The following is a 24,194-nucleotide window of genomic DNA, read 5'->3' as shown; positions in this document are numbered from 1 at the left end:
ACCCAGCCCAATGCAGGAACTCTAGTTTTCCCCCCTTCTGAGTAATGACTGAAATCTTTATCGCCATCGCCTTAGAAAAGCAAAAGGAGGAAATTAAAAAATTAGTCAGTTTGCTATGCTGGTGTCTTTTACAAGCGTTTTCTGCAGCTGTGCTCCTTAAATACATTGATTAGTATTAATAGAGATCCATGCTATAATAAATGAGAAATAAATTTAGGATGGGGAAAAAAAGATTCTCAGCACAAATCCTCATATTTCTCCAAAAAATACATAGAGCCCTGTCACTTATACATATCAGAATATGTAGGCACTTTATCTGTATGAAATAAAAACAATTGAAACAATATTGTTTTTTGCTCAATAAATACAGCACTCATTTGACAGAGCATGCAGTGTTCAATTTGTTAAGATAAACAGCTTTTGAATTGATATTCAACTTTTGAATATCAATGTTCCAGTTCTATTTAAATTTTATGACCCTGTTATTTTTAGGTCAAAGTTGAACAACGATTAATTGTCTGCTTCACCTTTTGTTTTTAGTTTCAGACACCCTTCATCTTATTAAAATGTCATAATGAACCACAGGTTACTGGTACAAGTGCAACGTATGTCCACTTCCTGGGACCAGAAGTGATTCAGACTGAATACGACCGCTTTGTGCGAAGACCCATCTCTGATGTGTGGATTAGGCCTGGTGTTACAGGCTGTTGGACTTGATGCACTGAAACAAGACCATACAGTCTTGATGCATGCTCAATAATCCAGGTAAGAAAATCAAAGGAAGTTGATTCAGTTTATCTGGATACAACATTTATTTATTTACCCCCCCCCCCTTTTCTCCCCAGTTGTATACGGTCAATTACCCCACTCTTCCGAGCTGTCCCGGTCGCTGCTCCACCCCCTCTGCCGATCCAGAGAGGGCTGCAGACTACCACATGCTTCCTCCGATACATGGGGAGTTGCCAGCCGCTTTTCACCTGACAGTGAGGTAGAGCGTGGGAGGATCACACTATTTCCCCCAGTCCCCCCCCCCCCCCGAACAGGCGCCCCGACCGACCAGAGGAGGCGCTAGTGCAGCGACCAGGACACACCCACATCCGGCTGGAGGGATGCCTAACCAAGCTGGAGGTAACTCGGGGATTCGAACCGGCGATCCCCGTGTTGGTAGACATTGGCATAGACCGCTTACGCTACCCGGATGCCTGGATACAACGTTTATAGACAGAAATGTTTCACCACTCATCTAAGTAACCTATTTGGTCTAAACTGAGTGCAGGTATCCCCACCCTTATAAACGACACAGTTGCATAACAGCTGAAACCAATGATCAGTTTCATATGCAAATATGAAACTGTCAATGGTCACGCCCATATTCGCAATGAAAACGATCGTTGGTTTCGGTCATTATGCCACTAAGGGTGGGGATACCTGCAGTCAGTTTAGACTGAAGAGGTCACTTAGATGAGTGATAAAACGTTTGTCAATAAATGTATCCAGATGAACTGATTCAAGACCCTACGGTCACTTCAGTGAGATTTTCCTAATGCAAGGGAATGCCATTTCAAAAAGATGTATAGAAAAACTCATCTATTAGAGTAAAATGCTCAATGTGTATTCAAATTTTTTTTTCTTTTAAGGGAAAGAAAAAAAATCTGTTATGGGGATTTCCAAACATAATGATTGTTACAGATGAATGTGATGGAAATTGGGTAGGAAGGATTCTTTGGTGAATACCTGAGACACTGCAATAACTTAACTGTTATTATAAACATCACCATCAAAGTAAGTCTAACAGGTCCAAAGGAAAAGTATCCATCTGTACAACCAACTGCCACATGGCAATGTTAGAATGAGGGACGTGTGGGCTCCGCACTCAAGATAAACCTTCATACGAGACATCTTTACTGTCATTTTCTGGCGGCGTGACGGTGTCACAGCTGTCTTTAATGACTCAAAAAAGTCTTTCATTGTCAGAGTCAAAGGTTACCGCCAACCGCAATTCAGTAACATTCATCTAGAGAAACTGATCAAATGTAAATATATTGAGTGCAATATCCAATCTCAATATAAATGTGTACTGCAGCTTAATCATGGTTCATTATGTACAGCAAGGTACTGAAAAAGTGCTGGGCTTTATATAGTAATAATGCAGTGTAAAAAACGACAGTGAAATAATACTGCTAAGAGGCAGGGTGTACTGTTAGTCTTCATGCTCCTTCAAGTGGCAATGCTTCTTCATCAGTCTTTAATACTTAGAGAAAGGGTGTGACCAGGGTCCCACCACATACCAACCTTTTCTGTTGGAACTGATCTCTACAGTTGCACCATTATGGTTTATCAATAAACCTCAGGGAAACTCATCTCTGCTGTCACCTGTGACAAAAGACTGTCTGGAAAGATGAGAGACACCCTGAAGGGTGAGCTGGAGCTTTGTGCTCAGATGAGCCTAGAGTTGCGGAGGAACTGGATGAGGACCTTGTAGATGAAGACGTACTGGGAGATGGTCTGAACCATCATCATCCTCTGCTGACGAAGCATGCTCAGAACCGTTGGGACATCCAACATCTAACCCAGAGAGAGGTATGGTTTTAGTGTGTGGTAGATAAATGTGTGAGCTTATCGTCACAAGAGTGGAGGAACAGAATAAGTATTCTTTGATAAAGGAATCGTTAACACCAGGAAGGCTGAGACACATACAGCCAAACAAAGGAATCGTTAACACCAGGAAGGCTGAGACACATACAGCCAAACAGCACTATGTGGCTTCACACCATTACAGCTGTGTATGGGGCTGTATTTTACTTCATCAGCACTTCATGAGGGTTTGTTGATAACACAAATACAATGTCATCCTGATTACTAAGAGTAATCACATGTCTACCAAAACACATAAGTACTCATATGTGTTTCAATAAATGGTGCCTGCCTCATCAATGGTATAGGATAACCATCTGAGCTGTGAATAGCATGCTGGAGAAAAGGGGTAGAAATTCACACATGGGTACCTGCAATAAGATAAGCATTTGTGTGAAAAGGAGGGTTTTGTTTGTTATCGGTAATAGTCTATCGTGTACATTTTTTAATAAAATAAAATAAAAACCTGCCAAAGGCAAACAATTCATGGAAAAAGGGATTTATTTAAATTCAAATTCAGAATTCCCAACACCAATTGGCATGGCCACCCATTTTTCTTTCAAAGTCTATCTTATCTCAAAGTGGCTACTATTAAACCGTTCTCCACAGAACACAGGTCTTTCATAATGGAATGGAGCAGTTACCTCGTTGTGCTCCAGACAGGCGATCATGATCTCAGACAGGATGACGACTCCAGTGCGGCCTACTCCTGCACTACAGTGGACCAGCACTGGAAGGTTGGTGTTCTTTGGATCACTGATGCTGTTGGTGTGTCTTCTCACTGACTGGATCTCTTCCAGGTAGGCTAGACAAGGACATGATACATTTGTCTCACTTGAGGTTCAATGATAAAATGGAGTATTTACACCAGATGTAATATAACTTTGAACAGGAATTATTCAGATTTTCTATTTGCCAGACAGATTCTCTTAAATTGAAAAATTCCTACTCTTGCAGGTTAATCAACATACTATCACCACATGGAGGTTTGTGTTACAAATAAGGTAAAAAAAAATAAAAGAAACAGCCCTAATTTTAGAGCCTATCCTTACAGGGATGATGATCTCAAAGGGAAAAAGCCAACATTATCCCACTCACTGAGGAAGCCTTTGAAGTCCTCAGGACATCTGTGGTCAGGCCAGTCTGTGTACTGCAGGTGCCAGACAGTCCTCTCTTGGCCAGTCAGAAGGTGTTTGATTTTCAACCCCGTTGTGGCATAGCAGCCCGAGTCTGTGCGGAACCGCGTGGTGATCTTGAAGCGGCCGTATGTCACCGTGTTGTGCCGGGAGCCAAGTCGGGGCCAGTAACGGAAGCTCTTCTCACGCCCGCCCTCCTGGAATGATAGAATGGCAGGGGATGACGTGGAAGTATGGATATAGTGAGGTCATACGGCTACTTGGTTTACAACATGGGTCTTATTTTCATTAAAAAAAAAAAACTATTCCTTTAAGGTTACAACCCTAAAGACAGTAATTTTTGCTTAATTTACTGACATTAGGCGGGGGTCGTGGGGATGCTGGAGCCTATCCCAGCAGTCATTGGGCGGCAGGTGGGGAGACACCCTGAGAGCAGGGTAAGCGGTTTGGATGGATGGATGGATTACTGATATGAACTGTAATTATTGATAACTACATTGGTGTTTGATCACACTAAATCCATTTGAAATGAAAGTCATTAGTGCTGTTGCATCGCCATAGCTGAACCTGAGTTTTAGTTATGGATGTTGTATTACCTGTATGTAAAGCTCCTCTATGAGCTTGGTCTGCCATATCTGCTTGTTAACCACAACAATTTTCTTTTTCAATTTCCTTATTCTTCTGTATTTCTCTAAATTGGTAAAGACATAAAAACGCTACGTGCCATATCATTTCCGCTTGAAAAGTCTGAAGTAACCATTAAAATGAGCAACTAAAAACTTTCACGATATGGATATTTGTGGATTAGCGATTGTCATAAATACACCAGCAACATAAAGCATCAAACTGAATATTTGTTAGCATGTAAATCTTCATGATTGTAGCTTTAAGCCAAACTTTTCCAACACTTCAACAGAAAACAAAACGCACCTCTTCAGCAGTAACCATGGCTATGATGGAGACGCCCTGCTCCCATACCATCTGCCAGAAATCCTGACAAGTGTTGGTTAGAGGACCCTGTGATGCAATGTAGCTCCACTCATGCCCACCGACTGTTATCTATGGAGGGAGAGGGACGGACGGATGGCACACACACACACACACACACACACACACACACAAAATGTTGCTTAGTTTGAGGTTCAGTTGTACAATATGAACTATTATATACATATTTTTATATAGTATATATACTGAAACAAAAGCTCTGAAAAAAAAAAAAAATCGCCACAGTGTAGATAAACTGTAGTTGTAAGCAAGCATGGCTATCTATGGTGTAAAGAAAATGGAATGTGAAGATGGGTGAGTGAATTTCCCGTTCCTGCCTACTTCCCTAATGTGTTCACCATCTAATGCTCAAGGAAGTATGAATGCTTCACATTATCAGCTAGAGTGTGTGGTAATCATAGAAATAATGAAATATCGAAGGTGAAATCTACAATTTCACTCCATTAGTAAGTCATTATTTTATGCATTTGAAACGATGAGGCAATTCTGTTAGGCAGGCAATCAATATTATATTAGAACAGTGTTCCAATATACTTTGATGCATGAGGCGGGGGGAGAAATCGACCTGTTGCAAGTGATTTTTTTCAGACCACAAACAAGGTGTAGCAGCTATTGTCGTCATATGCCATCAGTTCAGCAGTAAACAGCTCCCACCCTTGTGAAAACAGTATCTGTGGCCCATAGCTCACACAAGGAGGTAATGTACAACAAATTTCATCAAACTATATCGCAAACACTGTTCTACAGTAATATTGATTGTCAGTCCAAAAGAAGCATTGCCACATCGATGTCACATTTAAGTCTTTTTTTCTGTTGGAGCGGTTTCCAATACGCATGTTTTTGCCGCTTCACCAGTGTGCATGTGACCCGGTCAAAAAACGTCAACAGAGATATACGGAGATTGAAGAGTGTCTCCAACCATGTCAAAGTTAGTATTTTGTAACCTGACTCCGAATAAAAGAACTTTTACTAACGGAGAAAAATGGCAGATTTCAGTTTTAATGAAAATAAAATGTAAGCAACATGAAGAAATTCAGGGATTGTGATCAACACAGTCATCGATGCGGGCAATAATGTGATAGTGCAATCATGTTGTCAACAGTATTTCCTGGATATTTCCAGGCATTTCTGGTACATAGTTTACAAGTTTCCTCAATGTGCAAGCTTGGTGTGTGCGTGTGTGTGCATCTCACTCTTATATGTGAAGCGTTGATATAGCCTGTGTTGTTCTCCTTCGTGGGAACTAGCTCCACTCGGGTGTCATCGTAAGGCAGTACGTCCTGAAAGCGGTTCCTCTCTGCATTCTCAGGTAGCTGAGCGATGGTGCACTCCCCTGATGGACGCCTCTTTGGGACCTGCTCATATTCTGTGAAAACCATGCCCTGCTCCATCCGCTGCTCCAGCACTTTACACTGTAACACACACACACATGCACGCGCACACAAAAATGAAACCCAATTTAATCAACAAGTGTATTTGGAGCTGAATGATGTCAATGAACCAAAGAGAGCTTGGAGTACTAAATAACCTACTTTTGAGTAGCTAATAACCACGTGATCTACATGTGCATGGAAACCTATGCTCAAGATTCTTGGAAATGACAAAAGAAAAAGTAGGGCGGGGCGAGACAAGAATTAAAAATTATTTTGTCACTGGTTTGGAATTTGCCTCTACAGTCAAAGCCATAAAGACCAGAGAGGCTGACTGGAGCAACTGTGCTTTAAAGCAAACATCACCACCACTATTTTTAATTTGTTCTACATCCACAGAATAATCTCTTCCAAAGTAAGGCTGCATTCATACCCTACAGAAAACAAGACTCTCGAAACATATTGTAACAACAACTCAGTAACATGGATTCTTTCTAGCCTTAAGTGGCGTCTATATTTAATGGTAATTCATTCAAACTATGGGAGAAGTGTGAAATCAAAAAATAAACTACATACATTGGCAATTCATGACTAACAACAGCCTTTATACAGTAATCACACTTAACATTACACTCTGCCCTTGTAAAGCCTTTTTTTAAAGCAGCAACCCAATGGTAAACAGAGAACCCTGAAGTGCATGTAGCCTTAGGGGGCCTTACCCTCTCATCATTAGAGGCTTTTTCAGGCTCATCCTTGCCCTCGTCGTGCATTGGTAGCCTGGACAATGATAAGCCATTGAGGGCTGCCACCTTCAGTGGGCCCATCTTCTTCACCTCTGACCTGGCTCCCTTCTTCATGCCCTGGCATTAACAACACAAGGGGACAGTGACAAAGCGAGAGAATGTGTCTGAGAGGGGGAGAAAGAGGGAGGGAGGTAGTCGGTAGCAGATGGAGGCGGAGCTGCACAGCCCCACCGTGTATTTTCAAGGAGAATGTCACCTGGCTGGCTGGCTTTGTTTTACCCCTAGGTGGCCCAACTACATTTTTTCACCATGATGGTGTGTCATGTGTCAAAAGGGGACTTGTTTGTGTCTTTCACTGTCTGCTCCTGACACTACACATGATGCTTTTCTATGTGTATAATTTTGTTCAGATTCAGCATATAATATATTACACCATAGCAAGCAAACAGCCTACCACTTTAGACACAAAAATAATATCAAAGGAATTATGCAAGCACTCGAAACTGGTTTTCTCATTGCTATGCCAGTGTAACTACAGACTAAGGTAGTGTTGGCCCACAATGTGGAATGTTGAACTCTGCAAATGAGGACGAAAAATAATCTCTCAGCGACATCTGTGACTAACAGTCCATGTTAAATCATTATCAGATCAACTGACATTTGCGCTGCCAAGAAATCACACTTACACTGTGCACTCTAATGGCGGATACGTGTACTACCTCATTACAAAATCATTGATTCTGTCTGTATAGGCTAGTCATATCAAAAAAGAAGGAAAAACGTGTGCAAATCTTATGGAGGGGCTTAGATAGACAAGCTCAGTGTTTCTCCTAGTGTTGCAAAGCCCCCAGAAAAGAGAAAGCCCACAATGCACTCAAGACACATGCAAACACCTCTCTCAAATACACTGTACTATACTTTCACCCAAATAATGTTACCCTTTCATTATTTAATTTTATAATGGATAGAAATATTTTGTTATACAGAAATGGCTTTGCAGTTCAATAAAACACCTTTTTCTAATTTGGCAAGTAGAAGTTGTTTAGTAAAAGTGATTATATATATACAGTGGGGAAAATAATTATTTGACCCCTTGCTGATTTTGTAGGCTTGCCCACTTACAAAGAATGCAACAGTCTATAATTTTAATCATATGTACATTTTAACAGTTAGAGACAGAATCCCAAATAAAATTCCAGAAAATCACATCATATGAGTTAATAAAAATTAATAACCACCTGATTTAGAAAAATAAGTATCTGATCCCCTACCAAACAGCAAGTATTATGGCTCCCACAAACCAGTTAGTTTTTCTTTAAGATGCACCCCCAATCCCAACTAATTACCCACATAAAATATACCTGCATCACCTCATTACCTGTATAAAAGACACCTGTCCACACCCAATCAATCAGATTTCAACATCTCCCCACCATGGGCAAGACCAAAGAGCTGTCTAAGGACACCAGGGACAAGATTGTAGACCTGCACAAGGCTGGGATGGGCTACAAGAGAATTGGAAAGCATCTTCGAGAGAAAGTAACAACTGTTGGTGCAGTTATCAGGAAATGGAAGGAACAACACACCACTGCCAACCTCCCTCGGTCTGGGACTCCACGCAAGATCCCGCCTTGTGTGGTGTCCCTGATCATGCGAACGGTGAGGAATCATCCCAGAACCACAAGGGGGGAACTGGTTAATGACCTGAAGGCAGCTGGGACCACAGTTACAAAGCAAACGGTTAGTAACACACTACGCCGTCATGGATTAAAATCCTGCAGCGCACGCAAGGTCCCACTGCTCAAGAAGGCACATGTACAGGCCCGTCTGAAGTTCGCCAATGAACACCTGGACAACTCAGAAGAGGCCTGGAAGAAGGTGATGTGGTTGGATGAGACCAAAATAGAACTTTTCGGGCTCAACTCAACTCGCCATGTTTGGAGGGTGAAGAACACGGAGTACAACCCAAAGAACACCATCCCCACCGTCAAGTATGGGGGTGGCAACATCATGCTTTGGGGGTTCTTTTCAGCCAAGGGGACAGGACAACTCCATCGCATTGAGGGGAGGATGGACGGGGCCATGTACCGTGGAATTCTGGACCAACACCTCCTTCCCTCAGTGAGAGCGCTGAATATGGGTAATGGATGGGTGTTCCAACATGACAACGACCCAAAGCACACCGCCAAAGCAACCAAAGAGTGGCTGAAGAAGAAGCACATCAAGGTTCTGGAATGGCCTAGCCAGTCTCCAGATCTGAATCCAATCGAAAATCTTTGGAGGGAGCTTAAATTTCAGGTTGCCAGGCGACAGCCTCAAAACCTGAACGATTTGGAGGCTGTCTGCAGGAGGAGTGGGCCAACATCCCCGCCGAAATGTGCACAAACCTTGTCAGAAACTATAAAAACCGTTTGACATCTGTGCTGGCCAATAATGGCTTTTCTACTAAATATTAACATAATGTTTGTCGAAGGGTTCAAATATTTATTTTGGACCAAAAATATGCAAATAAATTCATAAAATTCATACAATTTCTTATTCCACTTTTTTTGGTCATAGTCTGTCTCTCACTGTTAAAATGAACCTACGCTTAAAATTATAGACTGTTGCACTCTTTGTAAGGGCAAACTTACAAAATCAGCAAGGGGTCAAATAATTATTTTCCCCACTGTATATATATATATATATATATATATATACACACATATATATTTGTTTTTTTGCTGTGGCATCAGAAATTGTACAGAATAACAGAATACTGGCATTTTCACTATTACTGAATTGCGGTTGAAATTTTGGTATTGTGAAAACCCTGTCTAAGAGGACAGGGGAGAGGACTTACCGGAGGTGGCAAACCATCAATGGTCTTCCTCCCAGCAGGTACATCAGACACAGGCCTCTTCTTGAAGTCCTTTTTAACCTTCTGCTTGGCCTGACCGCTTAGGTCTCCCTCTGACACAGACGGCATAATCCTTGGCTGCCGCAGATCAGAAAACAGGTACATAGACTCTACTTCCTGGATCAGAGGGTGAGCCTGATAGGCTAAGGAGCTGGTTATAGCAGGGTCCAGGGAGGAACCTATGGGGTATGCAGGCGGAGGTTCTATGGGAGTCTGTTGTTGATGCGCCAGAGAGGAGAGAGAAGTCAAACTGCAATGTTTTTGCTGTTGGTCAGGATGAATGGCTGCTATTGCATCTTGGGAAAGTGGCGTGTGACGTCCACTGTCATCTTCAAACTCCTCCTCTTCCCCACTGCTGTGAACAAGCATGGTGGCGTCTGAGAGGGACTTCTTGTGTCCGTAGTGCAAGTCGCCGTCTTCAGCTTTGGTGCGCTCAAGGAACACATTGAGCTGAGAGCCCTGGGAGGGACCGCCACGTAGAACAGGAGGGGGTGTGGCAGTTTCAGCTGCTGAAGAGGACACAGTCCTCTCTTTGACCCTCATCCCCTCTAGATTATAAGCCAAACCAGCAATCTCAATGGAGTTGCGTTTCTGAGCATGTGGGTGTCTGTGCGGGATCCCAGTTAGGAGGAGTGGCTCAGACACCTCCTGTAAGGAGTGGGCAACTGGCAGGCTGTCCTCCTGGAAGGTCTGGACCGAGTGGTGCACGCGCCGCGTGATGATCAGGTCTGGGTTGCTGCTGCTGACATACAGGTGGCGCGACAGGTCTGGTGTGCTGTTGGCGGGCCGAGGGTGGGCGTAAGGGTAGGGAGGAGGTGGCCGGTACACCTGTGTCCTCAAGATGTTGGGGGCCGGGTACTCCTGCGCCTGCTGAAGTTGGACATTAGTGAGCTCTGGAACGCTGACAGCCCCCACCACAGGCCTTCTCTCTGTGGGGTAGGGGTATGGAGAAGGGCTGTGAAAGCTGGAATTAAGATGAAAGGGGTAGTGATGGTGCTGGGTTCCACCACCGTGCTCCCCTCGGATCTCCGGCTGGCTGTAAACCAGTGGGTCTGGCCTGCTGTAGGCGTATGAGTTTCCAATGTTCAGGTTCCTCATTGAGTGGCTCTGCCGGTGTTCTGGAGCCAGAACCATACCCCCTCCTGCACCCCGGTTCTTCTGCCGCATCACTGTCTCATAGTCGGGTGTGGCGCGGTAGGAAGGTGGAATCAGGGCGCTGTGGCGGTGTGAGGGGACGTATTCAGGCCGGGTGACGTCGCTTCCGGTAATGGAGGGGTTGGAGGACATGGGTGAGGGCTGGAGGTAGTGCTGGGGGTTGGTGAGCGAGCTAGTGCTGTGTGCGCTGTAAACGCTGCCATTACGTAAACGTCCCCCGGTGCCATATTCCAAAGGGGAGCGATCCAGGCTGGTCTGGGAGTGGTAGTAGTAACCGTTTTGATTGTTCATGTATAGGTTGTCTGCAGGAGCACAGAATAACAAACATCCATTTCAGGTTACAGAATTAGAATTACGGTATTGAGATTAGCCTGAAAGTAGGGGTCTGTCTCATGATCACAGTTCACCATAGATAGCCATGCCCTCTTTCCAAATAGCTGGCTACACAAAACCAAACAATGGCAATGACAACCAACTGGTATAATGAAGCTGGTCATCAAGTTGAGCTGTCTATTCAGAGTTTTCAAATACAGCTAGGAACGTGTTCTCATAAAAGGGGCAGTGTTCGTAACAAATAGCCATTCGAACATAACATGGACTGATCCAGAGCAGTGCATTTCTCTCAAGAAGAGCAAATCTATAATGAGTAATATGAATGACACTAAAAACCATATACCAGCAAAAAGTAACTGTTGGTGCTGCCAAGGTGTTTACAGGGGAGCAAAAGTGGAAAGCTAATTAAAATGTGTATATAAATTGGTTTATCAGTGTGTGGTTATTAAAGCACAGTGATTGCATGGATTTAACAGGTCACATTATCAATAATAGGCTCCAGAAGTATACAAGGCCATTCCCTCTCTGCAGAGAATTTATACCTCTGATATAAAAAAACACCAGAAAAAGCAAAGGGGTTCTAAACACTGCTACTCTGAGGACAGACACTCTTACAATATGTGCACCGAAAAAGCTCCTCCTCTTATCTGATTTTTTAAAAAATATTTTTTCACATGCAGAGTGCAAATATGGCATCATAACATTATCCAAACGATTAATAAGCCAAGCTATACACAAAATACAGGCAATACGAAGGATTAAACAAAAATACTTCAGTGAAATATGAAACAGCATTCGGGGCATCGTGAGCTTCCTTGATGTGACACATTTACAAAAGAAACGGACTGTTGGCGTGGGATTTTAAAAAGGGGCAGGCGGTCTGATGTTTGAACGTTCTACCGTGTACACCGATGGGACTGCAGTTTCCTTCGGGGAAATACATCTAACGATAGCCCATCATGACCAGTACATAGCCGGTAAAGCAGTCCATGCTAAAATGCCGCTTGGACAGGTGAGAATTTTCAAAACTGCCTTCCTTCTCAAAGTGAATGAACTCCAACAACTGTATTTGTAGCCACTGAGTTTGGGGGAAAGGAAAAGCGTATTTTTGGATGGAAACAGCTGAAGATGCAATGGAGTCCGATTATATCATGGAGTGTAGACGTGTGCATTTACATTTTTATAAGGTGGGGAGGGGTGGGAAAATTCAAATCAAATTATACTGGACACTTTTCTTGATGCCGGCCCATACATTCAAAATGATACAACTATGAATTTGATGCCTTTTCCAGGAAGACAAAACACAGTATTATTTTGAGGCAAATAAACAGGGCAATGTTTTTCATGAATTTTTTGGCAATAATGATAGACAAATGAGAACTTGGTGCAGTTAAAAGGGGTAAAATTGAGCAAAAAAACTTAATTTCAAGTGGTCTTTAAACATAAAACAAAAACCAAAGAAAAGTGAAAAAAGACTAAAAAAAATAATTGAAAAAACTCCTTTATGCATAACCAAGTTTATGTGGGGCAAAAAAATTATGCTTGAAATAAACTTTTTTTAAAAAGACATTCAATATTTGAAGAGCCATGGAGGTTGAAATCAGATCTAACATCTTATGAAATGGCATGTACAATGGAAGGGGTGGGCAGAATGATGAAACTATTGACTAGAAAGGGAAACTGATATTCATCTTTGGTCACATCTTTGCACCCAAGTCCACAAGATCCTCTGAACATTATTGGTGACATTTTTTCCAGGAAGTTTGTGGATGAAAGGGGGTTGACATTAGTGTTTGTATATGATATCCTGAATACAATCTGCTCTAGAGCGGGTGGGGTGTGCGGCCTAATGGCAGTGTTTCGCACTTCAAAGTGAGCCTCCATTGTGAGACAAGAAACATGGGGTTAAGCCCAAAGTCTCTGCTTCCTGAGACAGGCCTGGTAATGGGTTGTTAAAGTGTAAACAAAAATGGTAATGATTACACTGCTTACCACAACTAATTAAAATTTCACCGTTTCCAATCACTTTTGACAGTTACCTTGTGATGACGTGTAAGGCTCATTGAAGTGGCCATTGTAGTGCATTTGAGGTGGGGGCATCATATAGGCTGGAGGTTTTGGCTGTACAACAACATCAGACAAAAAAAGATTCAGTCAGTACACCCATGGTCGTCATGCAGCACAACATCATGAATTGACAAACAAATCGAATTGTGCACCAGAGTACCACTGCATCTAATTATGGCGGGTAATGTGTCATGTGCTGCATTTGCCACAGACAGATGGCAAATGGAGAAAATACATTGATTTGTGTGTGTTTGAAAAGTGTTGGTGCACAACTGAGAACTTACCAGAGACATTCTAGTGGAGGATCTTCGTCTGACTGGGTTGACAACTGCGGGCTGGGTTTGGCTGGAAGAGGGGGGGAAAAAAAAACAACAACAAAAAAACAGCCAAGAAATCAATAGAAATGAAAATAATATTTCTACTGATAAGCATACAAAAAAGATTAAAATGCAGAAATTTATAAGATTACCTGACTTGTTTAATAGATATTGTAAATCAAATACTGATTTACCCTAAAAAAGTTAGGGAAATGTCATAAATTGGGATTTATTTATTTGCGTTGTCCAAATGTCTTACTGTTTCAGCCAAATTATCCTTCTTGATTTAACAAGATTTCAAGAAGGTTCAGGCACATCTTTCCAAAAGAAAACTGCTTTGAAACTTTCTTGGAATCAAAAACACGATGTTCCACAGCCAAACATCCATCTAAATTTGGGGAGCTGTTTTACTGGATTGTAGTTGGCTGGCTAGTCAAGGAAGGATGGGTGTTGGCACCTGGTTGGTAGACACACTGTAGGCGGTGGCTGACAGTGTTGCTCACCCCTTGTTAGAAGGCAGAGAGGGACGAGAGAGTATTGGAAAGCGAGGAAAGGAAAGAGTGAGAATGGACTTCTGGGAGCCCTCAGAAGGTGGGGGGTCACTCTCCTCTCTGAAGAGAGAGGAGGAGAGGGGATAGGAGTGAGGCTACACCAAGGAGGACACACTAGTACACATGCCCACACACACAAAGACAACAAGAAACAAAGAGACAGGAACTGGGCTAGACATGTTAATAGTGTAACACTTACAGGCTACTCTTGTTAATCTTATAAAACTTGTGCCTGGCCAGACACATCCGGCACACATATTTGGAAGTTTCCATGTCTTCCTGCACAGAGGGAAAAGGAAAAAAACAAACATTTGAGACGTGAGGCACTGAGTACAGAGGTGATTCCTGCCTTCCTTAACTATGAGACCAGTGCATCCCCTCAAACACATCTATGTGAAACTGCAGCCTGCAACATAACGCTTTGCGATGACTCAAATGTAACATACAACAATCCCCCCTCCCAATCCCCCAAACACACACACACACACACACACACAATAAACATATTCATTGTTGGAAAGATTTTAAAGGGTCTGAAGGGTAACCTCATCAGATGACCCATTTCCAGAGTAAAGAAATCCCAAAAGAGAATTCCAAAGCTGAAGAGGACAAGTGACAGCGGCTTGGAGAAACTTACGGTCTGGAACTGCACGCTCTCTTCTTTGTTGGCCAGCTCCAGGACAAAGAACGACTTGTTATGACTCATGTTGTTAATTTCGTTCCACCTACACAGCCAATTAAAAAAAGTGGCAAAGAGAAAAACAAAAGAAATGAGGTAATGGCAGACACATATTCAAAAGGATAGAAAATGTAGTGTAAATACATGCATGGCTTGGTAGTTTGTAATATTGAGAGATCGTAAATAAAGTTTCAAGCATGTTTGCACATTTAAGAGAAAGTTGTGAGAATTTCTGTATTGCTGTTCTAATGCAACTAGGCTGACAGATTGTCTGCAGGAAGAGCTGTGCATGCCATTACATAGGTTCAATACTGAGAAACTCCACTGGAGTCACTCGTCAATATAGAGCAGGCAAAGCACATAAGCCCAAATCAGCTTCCACAGACAAGATAGCAGAACGCGACTCGGAAGACAGCAAGGGTGAATTAGACTAACAGTGTCCTTTAGCCCATGAAAATAGTGAATGAGAAAAGGCATAGTTGTTTCAATGGCCTACAATCTCAGTGCTTCAAGTCTTATTCATTGTGTGACATCAAGAGCATTCACACAAGAGAATCAAGGGATTTGTCTAAGCGATTAACGTAGTTCCAATGGCAGCATTCATTAGACCATCCACGATGAAGCAATTCTGTATAAAATTGATTTTGTTTTAGACATTTTAGTTGTATGAGCTCTTTATTTTCAGTCATTTGCATGACTTAGTTTATATCATAATCTATCTTCCTAACAGTATTTTTACCATGCGTTTACTTTTCCTTTAACTACAGCATACTTCATAGGGCATTTAGGACACTGCAGTAAGAAATACATGCATGTGAGACGAAGAAAAAAAAGTCTATTCTACAGTACATTGTTGCAGTGTAGATACACTGTGTTACGTTGAAAACACGTGCTTGAGAAAGACTGACAGACAATGGTTACTCAGTCCTACTTGCCTAGCCCAACCTAATTGACTCACATCCTCTTGGGCCAAATTCAGGTCTTGAGGGCATTAACAAACATTGAAGGAGAAAGTCTCACCTAAGAATAGCGGTGGACTGTGTCACCTATCTCAATATATGTTGACAGAGTCATCTGATACAACATAATTACTGCTCAGAGCTGGGAAATACCAGGCAGAGCTTTTATTCAGGGTTTGATACTTAGCAGTAGGTCATATTGCAGGACTCAAGAGACAGAAGTGTAAAAATAAAACAAACACTCTCCGGTTTATTTCTAGACTCACCTAAATACAAGTGGCGGCCTGCCATTTTTGTGCTTTACAAAGATGCCATCCAGACATGCTCCCAGGATGACATCTGTGCCTGTACTGTCCTGTTAGGATGGAAGAAAAGAAAATCCTTTTAGAGGAAGGAATATTAAACTCTGGTGCCTAAATGCCTTAAACAGCAAGGACTTTAAGAGAGACTTAAAAGGTTGTATCATTATTTTTAACTTGTCCAAGAAAGTTGAAACAGTTCATCTGGACACAACGTTAAGTGGAAAAAACGTTTCATCACTCATCCAAGTGATTTCGTCAGTCTCAACTGACTGCAGGTATCCTCCAACCTTATTATGCACAGTTGCACAACGACCGAACCAACGATCGGTTTCAAATGCAGACTCCCGTGACTATTAACTAGTTTCATGGCCATGTGTACTATTCACAGAGGATTGGGAAATAGTTGCAATCACAGCATTGTAAGATAGCGACGGATGTCTGCCATTTTATGTGCCGTCCGCTCATACTCACGTACAAGTTTAAGGCAATCCTCACCGAAAGGAGTCAAAATTTTCAACTTGTCTTTTCTTGTCTGAATTGTACAACAATGTTAATGCACTGTCATCTCTGAGGTGATGCTCTAGTAAGTAAGCTTAAGATTTCATGTAGGTTTCAAACTGGTAGAAATTAAAGGTTGAACTCACCTTGGCTTGATAGCTCTCTTGGCCATAGCCTTCCATTTTCTCCACCTCCTGCATGTATAGCATCTCTGCTTCTGGAGCTGGCAACCCCCTGAGAAGAAAAAATGACAACAAGAGACTAAAAAACATCTTACAGATTTAATACATATTTGTCACACATACTACATCCACATAAAGTGAAAACATAGTAGTGGAAAGACCACGATAAAGAAACGTATACAAATAGACAGCTAAAGAAACAAAACATGCATAGGAATTACAGTTAAAACACAAAAACATCCACACACTTCCATGAACCATCAAACACATGTTGTGCAACACAGCAATCACTTAACATAATCATCTCATCTTCTGCTTTAGTGCCTTTTGACAAACCACAACAACCATTTCTTAAACACCAAGACTGAGATGATGCGTTGTTCAACTCTTCACCTCCTTACTCCTAACCTAAGACTTCTACTCCTACTTCCCTCCCTGCCTTTAACCACAGCCGAACTATGACAACTATTCCTGGGGATATGCTCTTTCCAGACTTGAATAGCTTTCACACAGACACACCGCGAATCCATATGGGGAGGATGAGGCAGGGAGATGAAAAACCTTCAGATCGGATTGGGACGATGAGAAACAGCTGCCTTTGGTGTGAGGGGAGGAGGAGAGCATTAGAGAAAGAGAGAACGAGAGAGAAAGAGTGAACGAAAGAGAGAGAGAGAGACAGACAGAACGGGGAAGTGATGATGGGGGTTTGGTGCCGGACCAGCTCCTCATGGACTTTTTAGCCAGGCCATGCGTAAATCATTGTGGAAAACAGGCTTATATATGCCCTACTAAGTGACGCCAGATGATGGCAGAGAACTGCAGAAGGGCCAGTTGGTTGCACAGATCAGAGTTGAATTACAGGGAGTGTGTCAATCTCTTTGAAATGTGACATTGTTTGTATGTGTACGGAATGAAGGCAGGCTTTTATGCATCCAAGGTGAGTGATGGGGATGAGGGTACTTGGGAGACCTCCTAACCTGTAGCTCTGATAGAGAAGAGCCACTTTCTGAGTGGCTTCCTCCAGTACTCGCTCATCCTGGATCCAGTCCTATACAGACAAGGGAAAAGAGTGCATTGATTTCATACTGCTATACATGTTTCAAATTTTTTTGTGTTCAATTGTGCTATTATCCAACACCTCTGGTGTCAAGATGTTGAGCAAAAATGCAAAAGAAAAAAAACTTACAATAGGGAACAGGACAAACTTCTGGAGGAACTCTTGAGAATCGTATCGACTGAAGTCTCCAAAATCAGCTGAAGACAAGTTTAAAAAGAGAGGGGCACTAAATGAGTCAATGAGGCTAAAAATGTGAAATGTGTACAAAAAAAAAAGATCATTCTCTCCAAATAAGTAATTTCATAAAATGTGTATAAGGTAGAGTAAGGCAAGCAGGCATTTTAGAATAGTATGATGCTGGTTTGGAAAGCAGTGGTGTATGATGACAAGACTGGCTAATTTTAGGAGAGGAGGGGAACCATTTGATATAGAAGGGAACTGCTTCAACGTCTGAAACTGCAGTGGTCAAAAATTGTTCACAGCCACCGCAGCCTGCCTGCTGGCAATGTTCACAACCATGTCGGGTATCCCAGGCATCAGCCAAGCTCAAAAGCTACAACTAGCCTCTGGTCCAGACGATGTTACCTACAAACACGAAAATAGTAGCTATCCAGTTATATTAATGCACAAATGCAACATTAGAATGACTCTTCGAGCTGTGACAAAACATTTAGGTAACTGGCAAGTCTTTTCAGACCTTTCCTACAAGGCACTTGCATGCTACTCAGCCATTTAGACAAGGCTGCAACAGTAAGTGATCTCAGTGGCTGTGCTATGGTAACACCCTGCCCAGTAACTTGCACTGCCTGATATAACTTTGCCAGCAACGTCTGAGATTCTTTTGGCTGGGCAAAAGTTGAAGAACATGTCAGACTTAAAACTCCCTTCAAGGGAAGTGTATATCCACACCCCCTTGATCAAGTTTATAGTTGGTTTAGGTTTGATGGGGCTTGTTAAGTGCTCTATATAGAGAGATCCATGAAAAACCTCTATAAAACCCAGTGATAAGTGGCTAATCAGAAGTTTAAGGCATAATTTTTTGAAAAGCAGACTCAAAAACTGATTTGGTGGGATGAATAAATAAACAAGGCTATATAACCCCATTCTTTGAGATTCCAACTAAAAAAAACCTTGGTGCAAAGTTTACATTTTTCACTTTTAGGTCACGTGACGGGACAGTTTTGGTTGAGAAATTACATTTATAGTGCTTGTCCAATTGAGGATGAAAGTAAATAGGTTGACAGTCAACAGGCCTTCATGTCCTGGTTGAGATTTCAGACATACCGAAAGTCAGCTGGGCAATATGAACAGATGAAGAACTTCCATTGTCTTAATAATTTCATTTTGACTTCAATTTTCCACTCATGGGAGTCATCACTGTGAAATGACTGTAATGAATGTAAAGGAAACAATGGGCTTTTCAAATTGAGGTTCCTGCTTTTAGGGTAGAATAAAATCCATATTACCTTGCACTGCCAGGCCTGCCAAGCGAATAGCTTGTTCAATCGAGCATGGGATCCGCCCCTCCAGAACATCCTTCTTCAGCTGCAAATAATACTGATATCTGTAAAGTAAACAAGGAGGTTACTTGTATGTAAAGAATACACAAGGCAACACCTGGGCAAGCAACAAAATGTGACAACCCTGTACAATTTACCATTAACAGATGTTAAGCCACTACAGTCTGTCACATGTAAACAACACTCAAAGATAAATGATTGTAGTATGAGGTGAGAATGTTGGGTTCATCGGGCAGGGCTACTCAAGAGTATTTGCCACAATGAGAGGTTACTACGGAATGAAAGGAATGTCCACTTAAAAAGCAGGTATAGGTGATTAGCTAAAAAAGGAATGTCGTAGGTATGGCAAACTGAAACCGATACTGAAAGTATTGAACTTCCTCATAAATAACATCTAATCATGTATGACATCTGATAACTTTACAAATCTAAAGAATTTTTTTTCACAAAAGGCAGTTACTGTAAATTATCAAATGATAACATCCTAATCAAAAATTACTGGCTTATAATCAGTGTTATCTTAAATCAATGAAACCATTCTCAATTGCAAGAGTATTTCAAAATTCATTTGTTGTTTGTTAACAGTGATAGTCAAAGTTATAGACCTAAAGTGAACTAATATTTGTCTTACTAAACAGGCAGATTTTTTTTAATCTTACCTAATAATTACAGCATTTTTTATTATTGAATCAATTTATCCTTATTTCTTCAATCAGGGTATATAAATTTGCTTTTCAATGATCCCTTTTTGTTCTGCAATTGGCATGAAAAGAAAAGATTGAAGTGCCCCAGTTTGAATCGTGACTGTTGTAAAGCAAACCGCCTCAATAAAATTTAACTTTTATTCTTTTCTTTTTTTTCTTTATGCAGAAATAGTGCTGTCATGACATTTCCAGCATATGTGTGTGTGTGTGTGTGAGTGTGTGTGTAATGTGAACATGTATACGGATGGAGAATAATGTTAGATTTGAAAATGGATCTGGCAAAGATTAATACAATTTTCCACAACTGCTGTACATCTCAATAAGTGAACACCCATAAGAATGTTATTATCATTATCGGTTCTTGATCATTATTGAGGGAACTGATGACTGGTTTAAAAAGGATCTGATGCCTCAGTGCTTGGCACTCAGTACTTCAGAGACAGAGTGGGAATCAGCCCTCACAGTAGACCGGCATGTTGTCCAGTGGGTGTGATTGTGCATATATAAACTTATTCACACCACAGAAACAGGAGTTAATCTCTTGCTTTACAGGCCACCCTGGCTTGAGGAAGGCTAATTTACTGTAAACCAGGGTCTACAGTAAATTACTACAGACTGATCACTGTATGTGACAGCATGGTATCTGACATTTATCTCACAGTTAGAATTTAGAGTTTTCTGGCAGTGACATTCCCAAAAAATAATGTAAATAAGATGGAAAGACTATGTGATTGAAGCAATTACTGGTAAAATAGGCAATAGGCAATATTTCTTTTCTTTTTCAACAATGCTTACTAAACTGTCCACGGGACTTCAAAAATTATATAAAATCGAGAGCTACATTACTGAGATTCAAGTGTAAATTTCTTTGCCAAAGCTTCCTTGTGGAGCCTCACCTTGTGATCTCCTGTTGGAGTTGGGTGACACTAGGTATGTAAAACACGACCCCAAAGTAAACGGTGGGCTCCAGTCCATACTTGTCCAGCTGCTTCTTCAGGGGTTTCTCCAGGTCAATCCATCTCTGCTGGTTCTGCTTGTTGAAGTACCAAAGACTGAAGTACGTTATCTGCCAGGGAAAAACAAAGCAAGTGTAAGTGTATTAGAGCTACACCAGGCAACAAGAAGAAAATCTTATAGGCTCATTTGGGGCACTATATGCAAGAGTTCAGGGAATTTAAGGTCATTGCGATGTAAAATACATCAAAGTTTGTCATATCACAAGGACTAGAAAAGAAATATGTGGCTGGGATGTTCAACAGACTTATTCACGACCCAAAAAGATTAGGCCTTCACCTACAGGCCTACTTGTGAAAGCTTTAGTCATGAGAATACGAAAACAACTGGCATTCAGCAGCTATCTGCACTATTAAGCCAAATATTGAACCATGTAAACAACTTAGGAGAGTTATGGGCTGGTGCCACTCCCTGTTCAGTCTTGTGACTATCTGGCTGAAACTCAGCAGAGGGCATCTCACAATGAACACTGGTAGAAGTAACCTGTAGGCTTGTTGTTTACAGGGACGATAATTTGGCCACAAAACTCCGATTGGGATTGCTATTTTCTAACCACCACCACATCACTGCAAGTCAAAGTAAACGTGTAGCCTAACCTTAGATGACTTCTGTTCACAAAAATGTGCAAACAAAAGTTGGCAAGTGATTTTGCTGATCAAGTTAAGTGCCAAAGCTGAGTAAACATAAGCAATGGGACGGGATTTTTGGTTTTTTTTGGGGGGGGGGGTTGGTCTGTTATATGTGGTGAAATGGTCAACAAGGCTAACATTAAAGGAAAGTGGTATACATCAAACTGTACCATTATCAGTTTTGTAGATGCATTCTGATTTTAGATAATTTGGGTTCTCACAGCATCAACATACATTTGCCAGTGACTGCATACAGGCTTGGTTGTTTATCAACTACCAAACAGCATTTAACCTACCTTAGTTTGAGCAAACCTCTTTCATACATCAATTTCAGTGACAAAAAAAAAGTGATTCAAACAAAGAAAATTCCAGCGTCAAATGGCCTGTATGTTCAGCAGTCTCCTCTAAACTTGTTAACAGCTGCTGGCCTAAACATCTTGGCTTGCCATAACTCCCATTTATGGCTAACATGATATATCAGAAATAAATGACACTGAGTTATAGTGATGACCAGGATTTGGGTATAGAGATAGGGCCGATCATTATTCTGAATATATTTCTTGTTCAGGTGTTCAAATGTTGAATAATAGATAACATGTTTGCAAATCTATATGGTCTCATTATATTCATTTTGTTGATGGTGCTTAAAATTCTTGGTGCACATATTTGACAATTTTCTTCAAATGGTGTCATGAACATGACACCAACGAACAATGACAAATTGGTATGGCCAGTTACCTTTCTTTTATGATGCTGACAATTCAAGTGTATATTAGACATGAAGATAATCTTGGAATTTTGACGATGTTTTCTAGCCAACATGGTCAATCTCAGATATGTCTCTGTGAGGTACATCTATAATAACATTGTTGTGGCGACATGAAAATACATACCTCTCTTAACTCAAGTCTCTGAGCAACTGCCTCCAAACATTCCTGTCCAGTGCTCTCCACTGAAAGCGTAAACTCAACAAACTCCCCATTGAGCAGCTGAATCCGGGTGACAAGACAGCTCTTGCTTGAAACTGTATACCTTCGAGTCCTTTTGAGTTTTAAGCCAAATGGCAAGGGCATGTTTCACAATCCTTCAGAAAGGAAGGTCTTTGCTTAATCCAGAGAAATGTGCCTCGTCGCCGTCTTCTCAAAGACAGTGTGAGTATTGGGCCAGCCAGTCATCAGGCTCATCATAAACCAGCAGACCTAGTAAAAAGGAGATTCAAATTTCAAGAACACGTCAAACAATCATGATCCACATCAACTGTCAAAATCAACCTGCGAGTTAGTCAATAAAAGAAAGGGGCCAATCAATATGAGTCACTAGTCATTATGATCTGGTGTTACACTGGTTAACATTTGTCTTTGCAACTGGTCTCACATCTCACTCGCCCCTAAAACAGATGCAACTCTAGGCAAACATAGGATTTAAACTATAACAATCCTCTTAAAACACTGCATTTTGTGTTTAAGTAACTTAGCTTTAACGTTAGCTCGTTGTCTGGCATTGTCTAGGCAAGGGGATTTTTTTTTATTGATTTCTCATGAGAGCCAAACTACGGTCTTACTACCGTTAACAGACCCGTGTAAGTAACTGTAATAACGTTATTTAATTTCCTCAATACAAGCATGTGTGTAGTAGCGTTCTGCTCCAGGGAATACTCTGATCCGGCACAACACAGACCGACCTGCTTCAACGCGTCGCCGGCAGCGATAAACGCAACATCGCAAAATCCCCAGTCCCTGCTGTCGACCTCACACATCATCCACCATATCACTCTAAAACCATCAAGTACTCCAGTGTTGCAAGACACTTAACTATATCGACGTGACAGCTTAATGACTACAAACAAAAGCTACATTGTTAAGCAGACGACCAACTCCTCAGAACAAGTAGCTGTAACAACTAACTCAAACCGGAGCCTCCCATAACTAGATTAGCTGTAGCTCGCTAGCCACCACACCAGTAAATAGACCAAACCGTAAAAGAAGCTGACGTCGCTGGTAAAAAAGTGTTGCACATAACATGAATGTTACCCGTCAGAGGCTGTTTAATCCTATCTTAATTCGGCAACGAGAAGCTTCGCCATCGGTGTGAATCGGTTACTTTAGTCAGCTAATCGCCGATATTCAAACTGGCAGAAGAGTCCGAATTAGTAACGGGCTTTAAACTACTGTTGCGCCCCATGCCTCTCCCCCCCTCCGTCCGGGAGTTCAACTCTAATTCCGAGAGCGCCTCACTTCCTGGGACGAGGAGAGCAACAAGTGTCTCCCATCTCCATCCGCGGTTCTCCGTCTCTAGCAGTCAGATTTAAAACAAAAAACAAAAAAAGAAAAACTATGCTGCACCATTTGACCGTCTCTCGAATTATCGAACTTTATTCCTGGACATGTGAATAAACGAAAGAGAGCATATTTTACGTTTATTACGCCTTTTTTAAAGT

The 24,194-nt window shown here is 41.6% G+C and overlaps 1 protein-coding gene across 1 annotated transcript; it reads right to left on the bottom strand.

Annotated features, from left to right (window-relative positions):
* Window positions 1-1,055: 1,055 nt before the first annotated feature.
* On the bottom strand, window positions 1,056-23,943 carry ptpn21 (protein tyrosine phosphatase non-receptor type 21). The gene is made up of 19 exons (XM_056295720.1): window positions 23,788-23,943; window positions 22,651-22,956; window positions 21,011-21,180; window positions 19,357-19,454; window positions 18,020-18,087; window positions 17,811-17,881; window positions 16,798-16,885; window positions 16,118-16,206; window positions 14,851-14,938; window positions 14,413-14,492; window positions 13,630-13,690; window positions 13,318-13,399; window positions 9,734-11,247; window positions 6,868-7,008; window positions 5,972-6,190; window positions 4,701-4,829; window positions 3,733-3,967; window positions 3,279-3,439; window positions 1,056-2,565 (listed from the first exon to the last, which is right to left on the bottom strand). Exons 2-19 carry the CDS (start codon window positions 22,828-22,830, stop codon window positions 2,437-2,439), a joined length of 3,603 nt encoding a protein of 1,200 aa, XP_056151695.1. The 5' UTR covers window positions 22,831-22,956; window positions 23,788-23,943; the 3' UTR covers window positions 1,056-2,436.
* Window positions 23,944-24,194: the final 251 nt, after the last annotated feature.

This window comes from Lampris incognitus, chromosome 16 (assembly GCF_029633865.1).
Source record: "Lampris incognitus isolate fLamInc1 chromosome 16, fLamInc1.hap2, whole genome shotgun sequence".
NCBI lineage: Eukaryota > Metazoa > Chordata > Actinopteri > Lampriformes > Lampridae > Lampris > Lampris incognitus.
This window is presented reverse-complemented; position numbering and strand designations above follow the sequence as displayed.